The sequence below is a fragment of the Theobroma cacao genome, chromosome 7 (genome assembly GCF_053813885.1).
Source record: "Theobroma cacao isolate CCN51 chromosome 7, ASM5381388v1, whole genome shotgun sequence".
Classification (NCBI taxonomy): Eukaryota; Viridiplantae; Streptophyta; class Magnoliopsida; order Malvales; family Malvaceae; genus Theobroma; species Theobroma cacao.
The window spans coordinates 1849740-1861535 of NC_142645.1; the positions used below are offsets into that span (position 1 = coordinate 1849740).

Sequence of the window (11796 nt, forward strand, 5' to 3'; positions counted from 1 at the left end):
TAAGAACCATGCGGTCCAGTAACCCAAGGTTCTATAATTCAAATGGTGTCCTGTCACAAATTCAATATCAGTAATAAATAAGATGAGTCTTAAACTTATATGTTTGGACATGTCTTTTGAATCGAAAATATGAATCCATGACATCTCCATTTTTGCTTTGTGTTTCTCTACTCTAGATATGAGGGTTTCGCCTTCATCTAGATTGAAATTTCATGCATGATGAACTGTTATTAATGAAGTCGATATAAGTTCTCCTTGCACCTTAGGCAACTGAAACACCAGATAAGGTTTTATGAAGTTTCTAAAGGCAATCCATGGGGACAAGATTGAATCACATTAATATAATTTCACGCAGAATGATTCTAAGATGTTGCCTTGCCATAGGCAAGACTGCAGTATTTATTTCGAAGAAGTGATAACCAACATTGATGTGATCTCAAGGAGTGAGTTCTACACTCTGGGGGAACCAGAATTGAGGACATGGAAAAAGATAAGCAAACTTCTAGCTTAAACAATCTTTCTTCTCAAAATCCGTCATATATCAGGCACAAGACTCACCAAAAAAATGTAAAGATATAATTATATGCAATATATTACAATCAAAAATGAAAAACCAAACCAGACAAAGTTATGTAACGAGGGGCCTAGAGATCTCTTAAAGCCATTGTGCACTACCATCGGGGAATTTTCCCCGATTCTGCAAGTCCAGTCATCTATTTCTAAAAGAGTTGGCCTTGTTGGGTTCCACTTCTCATCATGTCACGGAACTCTTCATAGTTGATTTTACCATCCTGTAAACAAGGCATAAGTAAGAACTAATGCATCATGCTGCAAAGAAAATGTGCTTCCAAAGGTAGAAAAAAGGTAGAAAAGGGGGCTTACATTGTCAGTGTCAACTTCAGATATTATTTCCTTGATTGTGTCATTGTCACCCATTCCATATTCTTTCATGGCTGTTTCTAGCTCATCTCTTGTGATATACCTGAAAAGAGTTTCAAACAAGTTATTGACTCCTAGCATATCTTAATTAATGGTTATGCTGGCCAAAGAAAGAGGACTTAATGGTTAATCATAGGTCCCATGTCATTGATTTATGTGCCCCAAATATGACTAGTTCAGACAGCTAAATCTTATCTATTTCACATGAAACTTGGAATTATGGACTACTAGCCTGAAATGCTACTGCAATTACTAGCATGTTTATATCCACCAAACGAAAGCAAAACTGAACACACCAAGACAAGATCAAATATGACACTGCAATTCTAGCATTTATATGTCTGGCCAGTTCTGGCTATGAAGAAAACTTACCCGCTGTTGTCCTTGTCAAAATGTTGAAAAGCTTTATACAGATGTTCGTCTCTTTCTAGCCTATGTCTGTGCATTGTAGCAGTGATAAATTCAATGTAGTCAATACTACCATTTCCATCCACATCAGCCTGCGACATAAAACCAAGGTTAGTATGTATGATCTAAACTAAAATGATCTACATATTATAGATTTAAATAGTATCTTACAGCTTCCATCAGCTGCTGAACTTCAGCCTCCGTGAGCTTTGATCCAAGTCGAGCTAATCCATTCTTAAGTTCATCATAGGTGATTGTGCCACTGTTGTCAGTGTCAATGTTTGCAAACATCTGCTTCAGACCTTGGATTTCTTCAGTAGAAAGATTTTCTGCAATGACCTATAATCCACCAGGCTTGTCATTATATGGCAAGTAAAGTTGCTCAAGTAGAAACCAACAGAATAACTGGGGATTGCAAAATGACGTACTAATTTGCTATTGTATATCAAATAAAACAGGCCTATCTCATGACTAAAGAGTCACATGCCTATCTCTCTCTTACTGCCACATTTAGAAATCAAAGATACCATATAAATAAATTTGAACCTACCTTTAAGGCAAGTTGCTTTAGTTTGTTCATTCTTCTGAATTGCTTCATTCTAGAAAGCACTGCACTGTCTAGTGGCTTGTCTGATGCACTTCCACCTTCTCTTATCCATGGATGCTCTGCATAAATCACAGATTTTCAATCTTTTGGTTGGGCCTTGACATGAATTATAGTAACTCACAAGCCCAGTATGATGCAGTAAAACAAATCACACACACACACAAGCACGCACATGGATTCATATATATATTAGAACGTAATTTTGCAACGTTACAATTGATTTTCCTTTAACACATTAGCATGATAGAATGCCAGGATGCGTGGCATATGAAGATAGAATGAACATTTAAAGAAATTATTTTTGAACCTACAAGGAATCACCTGCGATTAACTACTTATATAAATTTCCACCCAGCCAACCAAACAAAAAAAAAAGGGAAACTATTCTGTAAATAAGTACCTAGGACTTGAGCAGAAGTGATCCTCTTTTTCGGGTCCTGTGTTAACATCCTGCAGACTAGTTCCTTGGCACTGTCCGAAATAGAAGGCCATGGTTGACTTTCAAAGTCAATTTCTCCTTCCAAAATAGCATCAAATATCCCCTTCTCCGTTTCTGAGGCAAAAACATTCATTAAATTATATACTAATATTGAAGTAGCAGTTTCAAAGGCTATCTAGTAAAGTCAAAGCTATAGCTTTTGGCAATTGATGATATTATTTTTCATAAGCAAAACGATAGTGTGGTTTAAATAATTACCTGCCCAAAATGGAGGCACACCACTGAGCAAGATATACAACATAACTCCTGCACTCCAAACATCAATTTCCTTTCCATATCTACGCCGTAATACTTCAGGAGCAACATAGTAAGCACTCCCCACTATGTCCCGATACACCTTTCCTGCCAAAGGTACCAAGAGCAATCAGAAAAGAATGCTAATAGTTTTTTACACATGGACATACATGAGATACGATTTTTTTTCCTTTTCAGAAAGAAATACCATTTACTTTCGAAAACAATGGCAAGCATAATGCATGTTATTGTGTATGGATATGTGAATTCACATATGCATATTATACGTGTTTATAGACACCCACATATAGACATGCCAGTTTATACTGGATATAAAATTTGTAGAAAGACTACAAACTGCATGACTGATGCTTAAATTAAAGCTTAAAGCCATAAAACTTTCACACAGTTATAGAAGTCAAATTCTGCCATCATGTAAATGAGATCTATACTTCTGAGTCGGTGTACAGGAAATCGAGAAAATAGAAGGTAAATCAGAATTTCTGAAAGTTGCCATTAATGCATAGTTATTTAAACTTATTCAATGCCAAATATTGTAAGAAGATTAGGGCATAAACATAGAGGAAACAATAATGAAAATGCTGGAAGCTAATGCAATATCAGTTCATGACTGCTGACCAATTCAACTTCTAAGTGATGGTTTTTCGGACTTGATCAGCCAGGTGTCACAATCGCCCAATCGCCATTCTTATTTAGTAACAAATGATGCTCCAAGAGAGCAGAAGTTAAAATTTCAAAATACTATATATTGTATACGGTTAAACTAAATTGTGAATGAACATGCATACAATGAATTGAAGGAGATGGCCAGAACAAATTGGGGAAACTTACCTGCCATCTTAGTTGGCAGCTAATGATGTCCAAACCAATAAAATTTCAAAATTATAATTAACCTAACTGACTTTTTCTCCGTTCAATACTCACAACACTAGTTAGGGGTTGGTGCAAAAACTTCGAATCATTCACAAGCAGGTGGTTAAGACCAATCATTATTTCCATGTACATATGCAAAAATTTCCTGCAATTTAGGACCAATAACTTAATGTGCAAATGACCAAATATAAAGCGTGACAAGAATTTACCCTCTTCAATGAATACCGACAACCCGAAATCTGTGGCCTTCAAAAGAGCATTCTCATCCTTGCTAGACAACAGGAAATTCTCGGGCTTAAGGTCCCTATGCATCACACCCATAAAATGACAAGCATGGACAACATTAACAATTGCCCTGCAGATAGATGCAGCTGCCCTTTCACTATAATGTCCCTTAGCTATAATCCTATCAAACAACTCACCACCAGCACACAATTCCATTACAAGGTGAACAGATTGCTTATCCTCATAAGCACCTTTAAACTCCACAATATTAGGCTGTCCACTCAAGTGTTGCATAATCTGTATCTCCCTTTTCATATCCTCCTTATCATTCTTTGTAACTAGCTTCCTCTTAGAAATTGTCTTGCAAGCATATTGCTTTCCAGTTGAATTCTCAGTGCAAAGATAAGTTACACCAAACTGACCTTTTCCCAATTCCTTACCAATTGTATAGCGCATCCTTATATCTTCATATGGTTTACCAAGAATTGTATCAACCCTGGGGCCAGGCTTGGGGCTTGGTGCTGGAGCAACCGGCTTCCAAGGTGTTTGAGCACCTGGCTTTTCAGGGATGTGGTGGAATTGGGGTTGAACAGGTGCGGGCCTCACAGGTTCTTGGTATCTTTGTTGATGCACAGCAACTGTAGTTGTTGCTCCTGATCTGTAGCCATTATGCTTTGGCTTTGGTTCTTTGCTTTTTGTCAGACAACCACCCATCTGGTTTCACTTGTAACTGCCAAGTTATCAAATTTGGATTGAAAGAAAAAGACCCAGATGAAGAAACAGATACAAAATTAAGAAAATGGATCAGAATTAAGTGATTTACTAAGGTTGAGGTAGAAGGAAAAAGACCCAGATTCAGAAACTAAATAAAAAAAAAAAAAGAACTTTGGACCAAAAGTGATGTTCTCACACTGATAAAAAAGAAAAGCCCAAAACCAAGATGGTGACTACGAAATATGGCGAGGGGTGTGATGAAAAAGAATCCAGCTTCAAGGCTTGTGAATACAAAGGGTGGGTTTATAAGGAAAAAAGTAGATCAAAGTTTCTAGCTTTAACAGGACGGGGGGAGGCTATGACCAGTGAGAAAACAAAGGGGAGGCTTGCTTGGCTGGGTCAACTATTGAGTTATGTTTGAAACATTGAATTTTGATGGGACCAAAGAGAGAGAATCTTCTATGCCAAGGGACAGCAACGAGCAGCCTGTGTAACAAACCTTTCACAGAAAATAATCAATAAAGAAATATAAGATCCACCAGCTGTCTGCTGTCTCACAATATTTTTTCTTTTTATCACAGTATGTGTTGGGGTTAAGGGTCTCCATCTACTTTATTACTCAGCCATTTTATTTAATTAATTAGCTCATCAGTTAAGATTTTCCTGTAATAATACATTAAATGAAAAATATTTAAACAACAATATCTTAATTGATAGTGAATGCTGATAGTCTGATCATATACTCTACAGTCGCAGAAAAATTAACAAATTATTATAGCAGGATAATATAATTTCTTAAAATTAAGTCTTAAATAGACTGTATTATCAAGAAAACGTTTAAAGATCCCAAGTTGTTAGAATATCCTGATCCAAAACCTTTGATTTATGAACTTTGTGATTAGAAAAAAAGTGCACCTTTCCTCTTATTTTATAAAGTTAGACATTTGGTTGGATAGAACTTTTTCATTTTGTCTTCACTTGCTAAAAGAATTGGAAATGCAAAGTCATCCACAACTCCACTTCTATCCCAAAACAAGAAATTTTTCATTCTTTTCCTCCAACATATTTATTGCAAAAAAAAAAGAATAATTCTGTGAACTACTTTTCCTTTCCTTGGAGGAAAATCATTTCCCCCTTGTTTGATCACTCAAAACCACGGGATGACGATTGACACACAAAATCTGAAGGCTGAGATCCAAGATCATCAGAACATGTGAAAAACCCATTTTAAGGGCTATATTATTGATCATATGAACTGGCAACAAAAGTGGGTCCCAAAATGAAAGAAAATTCATTACATGGGACACGTGGCAAAATGGGTATGCGTCAAAGTTGGTGCTAGAATTCTAATCAAGAAAACGTGGAGATTGGTTTCCAATTTAATCTATTAATGACTTTTGTTCTTGAGTTTCTATTGGACCAAACACGGTTTTGATTGATGCTGTAAGACCCCAAACCAATTTCCTTCAACGAATTAAACGGAACAAAGAACAAGAGAATTGGACAAGACACGTTTGTTTAGTAGAGTGTGTTTCCTAGAAGAAACAAAGATTGAAGCTTCTGATGTGGGCTAAAAGAGAAGAACAAATTATACAAGTGAAAGAAAACTTGGAAAGAATTTTCCTAATTGTGAAGAGAAAACAAGAATCCAAGAAGTTTGAGTGAAGCTTAGCCATGTTAGTTCAAAGAAGCAAACATAACTTGCAAGGCAAATTCTCTACTTTAGAAGTTTGTGCTTTTCTATCAATCCTTTTCTCTATAATTTTGTGGGTATTTAATGATTTTTTAAAATTATTTTATGTTTATTTTATTTCAAATAATATATATCTAACGTATTGTTAAACAATACCTTATTTTATCCGGATAATATATCGAATGTAAATATTTTATTTTTTTTAGTTTAAATTTAGGTTTTTTTATTCAATTAAAGTCAAATTCATGGGCTAAGCCCAAGAAGTGGTCCCATGATAATTTGCCTTTGAATTTCTTCTATAGGGACCTAGGCCCACTAAGTGATGGCTCAATGATTTTGTTTGTAGATAAGAAGTCACCACCCAAAACCAGTGATTTAGTGTTATAGGAATTTAAAATTTAAGGTGGGCTGTATTTAATAGGCCACCAAGAAAGAATGGAGGGTCTTCAAGAAGAAATTCTAAGACTTTGGAAGAACACATTTAAAAATTTTTATGAGCTACTTAGATGGATTTGATAATTTAATAATAAGTAAATGAACATGGGAATTGGTTTTTTCAATTGAGATGAGATGACCCAAAGTCAAAGAACAAGCAATAATATATCAAAGTAACAAGATTGCAACAAGTTCATCTTTGATTGATTGATGAATATGTATTAAGAAATGAGTTTGGTTAATTTGATGTTCAACTCTTATAAAATTGTACTTCTATTTATAATTGAATTGATTAAATTTCAACGATTCTCACAGGTTTACTTTCGTTTCTTGTGTATAGTGAATAGAACAACGCCCCAACCAACCTATCCAAAGAGCACACCTAAAGTAGATGATAATCATGGAAGGGCCACTCTTATTGATTAATTCCAGTTCTTTAATTAAAACAATTAATGGTCTTAATTATGACACTTAATTTGGTTGGACATGATCAAGAGCCCATAATCTGTTGCATGTTCCATTAAGAAAAATAACCATTAATTATGGTTCAATTTCTTTTTTCCTTGCAAGTGCATGGAATCTCTTGTTCTGACCTCTTAGATTGGGCCTAAATTATTGGAAAACTTGAAAACTGAAACTATGTAAAGTTGTAAAAGTACAAGGTTTCTCTATGGTTATGGGATCAAACTTCAAAATCTTTACAGTGGGTTTGCCAGGAAAGGGCATGGTGGAGTAGGAACCTGGACAGCACCTTCTAGCATCATGGAGACTGTCCTCATGGAAGGTCTCAACAATGGCTCATCTTGTACGCACCAAATTGCCACTTTCAACAACATCTCCAGCTTCGCAGGATCACTTCTGGCCTCTTCATCATTTTCCACCAGCTTTTCCGCTATGCCTTCACTGTGGCATTCGTAAGCCCAGTCTGTCAATATTGCAGCATTCTCCATCTCAATTTCAACACATCTTCTGCAAGTGATGATCTCTAGCAACATGACTCCGAAACTGTAAACATCTACCTTCACTGTGAGCGGCGTGTTCCTGAACCACTCTGGTGCAACATACCCTTTAGTCCCTCTGATGCCGGTCAGTGTTTTGGTGTTGTTGATCAAGAGCTTTGCCAACCCAAAATCAGATATTTTGGCAGTGAAAGAATCATCCAGGAGTATGTTTTGAGGCTTGATGTCGCAATGGATGATCTGTATGCTGCATTCTTCATGCAAGTATGCGAGTCCTTTTGCAATTCCTAATGCTATATGCAATCTTTGTTGCCAACTAGGCCTTAGAACTCCAAAAAGAAAGCTTGACAAGGAACCATTTTGCATGAACTCGTATACCAGAAGTCGATGTTCACCTTCATCACAGTAGCCAATTAATCTCACTAAATTCTTGTGGTGAGTTTGGCCAATCACCTTCACCTCTGTTTTGAATTCCCTTTCACCCTCTTGAACAAACTTGTCTAGTTTCTTGACGGCAACAAAATTTCCAAAACTTGATGGCAGTTCTCCTTTACAGACCGTACCAAATGCCCCCCTTCCTAATTCTTCTTTGAATCTGTTTGTGGCTTGTTCAAGGTCTTTGTATGTGAAAGAACGTAGATTAGTCTCTAAGTCTCTTCCGCTAGGAATACCGTTGAAGTCCCGCAGTCTTCTTTTGTATAAGCAGAAGAAGATAAGGGAAATTGCAGCGAAAGAAACAAAGTTGAAAACTGCAGAGGTGCCTAAGAGAACTCCAAGGATCCAAATAACTTGATTCTGATTTTCATCATTTGGATTTGGAGTGGCAGGGTTTTTCTTAGTCTTAGGGGCATCTGACTTTAATACCTTAAATAGAGATGTTCTATCAATAGTCTCTCTGTTAACGTGTCCATTTGAAAGTGGCAGTTTCTTTTTCCAACAAGTTCCACTGCCATCTTCACTTACAGTTGGATCCTGTAAAATGGCAACTGCACAGGAGCAGTCACGGAGGCAAGATTGCTTACATTCAAACTCAGTTGCAGGTTGCAATATTCCAAAGTCACTGAAAGGAAAATCAACAAACTGCATTGACTTGAATTCAAAGAGATCTTCCTCACTGGTGGATCCGTCCACGTTGCAATCTTCCGGGTAGCTTGTGTAATCTTGTTTGCAGCCATTGTATGGATTACTTTCATCCAAGAAAGAAAACCCTGGGGGACATGAGCAATTAGGCCTCCCATTATTGAGAGATTCGCAAATGGTGTTATAACCGCAAGGGCCATTTCCAAGTCTAGCTGTACTGTCTACAAAGCTGGAGCAGATGTCCTTTGGCCTAATCCACCAGGCAGACCAGCTTGCACCGCCACTGGGGTTCCTTGGATACGAATAGAAGGTAAACACTCCATCAAAACTAAGTATTGCCCTGTAGTAGTTTGACTCTGGGTCTGGAGGAGCATTTTCTGGTGCAAGGTTGAGTAGACTTCCATTCGAACTCTGGATTTGGATATACCCTGACTGGTTGAAGATCAACCGAGAACCATTTCCAAGGTTGAAATAATTGTTGTAAGGTTTTCCAGTGAACATATCTATTTGATTAAGTATGAAAAATCCATTATTAAAACGAAGCTGATATTTCCCCTCCTGATAACTTCTATCTGTCAAAGCTGATGAAAGACTGCTATCAGCATCCAATTCTTGAGTCGGTAAGATGGTATCAGTTGGATATTTGAAGCTTTCCCATATGTTGCCTGAGTTTCTGCTTGCGATCACAAAATTCCCTGTATCAAGCATGGCTGCGTGTGATGCTTGAGTGTCATCTTTAGGGCTTTTGGATCTCCACAGCACTCCGCCTTTAGGGTCTTTGAGCACAAGACCGGTGCTGGTGAGCTCAACCTTTGATCCTCTCTCAGCTGGATTCTGTCTATTGGCATACCAAACTATAGTTCTGCCGGGTATCTTGGCATACCAGATAGCAAGAAGGAACTGATCTTCTTTGCCCTGAATGGGATGAAAACCAAAGGCAAAATCACCGGATGGTGATTGCCATGGAATGCTTTCATCATTTGCAGATAGAAAATTGTCTACACTTACATTGCCCTGAGCCTGAACTGTAGCCAAAATCCAAAGAACGCTTAAAAGGATAACCAGGAAAGGATGACAATGATAAAGTGGTGAGATCATTGAATCTCTCCCAGTACGAGTTCAAGTATGATTGTCGAGTGTGACAAAATGAAAATTTTGTCCTAACCTTGAGGTAAGAGACTGATTTACACAAGAGTTTCTCTGGCAGTAGGCACTTTAAAAAGGCCTGAGCCTGTTGGATTTGTATGATCTTAGGATTCCAGGAACAACTTCCTGGAAAGTGGAAAGGATAATAACCCACCTAGAAAAATGAGAAGAACGGAAATGGCACGGCAAAGACCTTGACATGCATGCAATCTTGTCCATTGTTTTCCACAGATTCTAGAAGTTTCAGGTCAGGGTCAATTTGTTTACTTCTTATGTCCACTGTCAACAGGTTACAGGAATAGAAAGATCCGAAGCTTTTCTATCAGAAAAACTGTGACTACATATTTTTTTTGAAAGGCTGAGGTTTTATTGCTAAAAGATCTTCAAGGGGAGACTTACTGGGGGCATGGTCACAAGTGACTTGCTTGAACACAAAAAAAGAGTCCCAAGCAGTGGGGATTTGCAGAACTTAGAAGAGATCCCGATGAGCCATCAAGACGACATCATCCATACCAGAAAAAATAACCAAGTAACAATCAAAGCCATCAACATTCCTGAAGATGGAAAATCATGAGGACGCAAGTTTTTTTTTTTTTTGAAAATTAATTGGATTTCATTATAGAAACCAAGAATAGGTTCCTTGGGGAACAAAAGAGCACATGAGTTTAAGATGCTATGCCTTGATCAGCATATCATCTCAAAATCTTGTCATCTTGCCAAAAGAAAACCAGCTTACAAAGAACCCCAGAAAAACCCCTATCGTCAAAAACAAAAAACAAAATCAGAAACAGCAAATAGCCTCCATAAGAAACCCGAAGCCTCCCTGTGCAAAAGTCATTCCTGAAGGGAGAACCAGCAAGCTTACAATCTGATCAAAAACTCAGGGCCTCATATCACGGACCTTGGCTCAAACAATGAACCATCTCAGCCAAATACAAGTCAAAAAGCAACAGAGAGAAACGACCAAACTTGAAGCTTGAATTCTTCACGCAGCCATTCAAAAAAGAAGAAAAAATCTCCAGCCTCTTTACTACTCAAAGACATTCAATAAATCCTCCTGACGTCTGACCCCTTCTTTCGCAAGACTATCTGCAAATTGAGGACGCAAGTTACCTGACATCTTGTTATTTTTTATGAGTGATTTCGATGTCTACGGTCTGTAGAATTATCCAAAACCGGAGAAACATGTTTCTAAAATTTAACTAAAACTTACGACATAAACTTACTCATAATTTCACATAAATTTAACGGACATATGATGTAAAATTATGAATAAAACGTCAAGTAACTTGAGCGGAAAAGATTTTTATTTCTCCTTTAACATCGGAGACGCGCGAGATAAATGTAGAAGACCATTAAATTAGATGGAGAGTGGCTTGTTTTCATTGGAAGGTATAAGCATAAGGTTTTGCAGAGAAACCTGGTAAAATTTAAACTCTTTGAAAAAATATAAATCCTGAATTTATGTACAAATTTCCATTGATTTCTAAAGCTGAAAGGTCTTATTCGTGATGTACTATTGAAACTTATCTTTAAACAAAGAGATCGTGTATTGAATAGTGAGTCAAATGTTTGGATGCTTGCTTATTGGTGTTGTTAAAGCCTTTAAATTCTTTTATTTCGATATCTTCAAGCAATTCTAATCCATTAGAACTCGTCTTTGCTTATTATTTTTATTTTTGTCTTCACATAATGAGAGTTATAGTAAGGTTAACTTTATTGTAAGGTCAAATAATATAATTTTTTTAAAAAAAACAAAAAACCTAATAAACAAGTTATGTAAACAACATGGTAATTTATAATCTTATCCATTTTATATTAAATGTTATTTAATTTTTATCTTTATTCTTATTTTTTTTATAAATATAAGAATATTATTCTTTTTAATATTAACATTATATCTAACAAATTTAATTTAATTAAATTCATTATTATAAAATATTTAAATATTATATCATAATTT

The 11796-nt window shown here is 36.5% G+C and overlaps 2 protein-coding genes across 2 annotated transcripts; both read right to left on the bottom strand.

Annotated features, from left to right (window-relative positions):
* Positions 1–357: 357 nt before the first annotated feature.
* On the bottom strand, positions 358–4939 carry CPK33 (calcium-dependent protein kinase 33). Its single transcript, XM_007020758.3, has 8 exons — positions 3791–4939; positions 2652–2795; positions 2355–2507; positions 1898–2013; positions 1519–1686; positions 1312–1439; positions 883–982; positions 358–791 (listed from the first exon to the last, which is right to left on the bottom strand). The coding sequence occupies exons 1-8, from the start codon at positions 4518–4520 to the stop codon at positions 720–722; spliced, it is 1611 nt and encodes a 536-aa protein (XP_007020820.3). The 5' UTR covers positions 4521–4939; the 3' UTR covers positions 358–719.
* A 2229-nt stretch (positions 4940–7168) lies between these two features.
* Positions 7169–11347, bottom strand: LOC18593502 (G-type lectin S-receptor-like serine/threonine-protein kinase LECRK4). The gene has a single exon (XM_018124684.2). The coding sequence runs from the start codon at positions 9783–9785 to the stop codon at positions 7347–7349; it is 2439 nt and encodes an 812-aa protein (XP_017980173.2). The 5' UTR covers positions 9786–11347; the 3' UTR covers positions 7169–7346.
* Between the last annotated feature and the right edge of the window lie 449 nt (positions 11348–11796).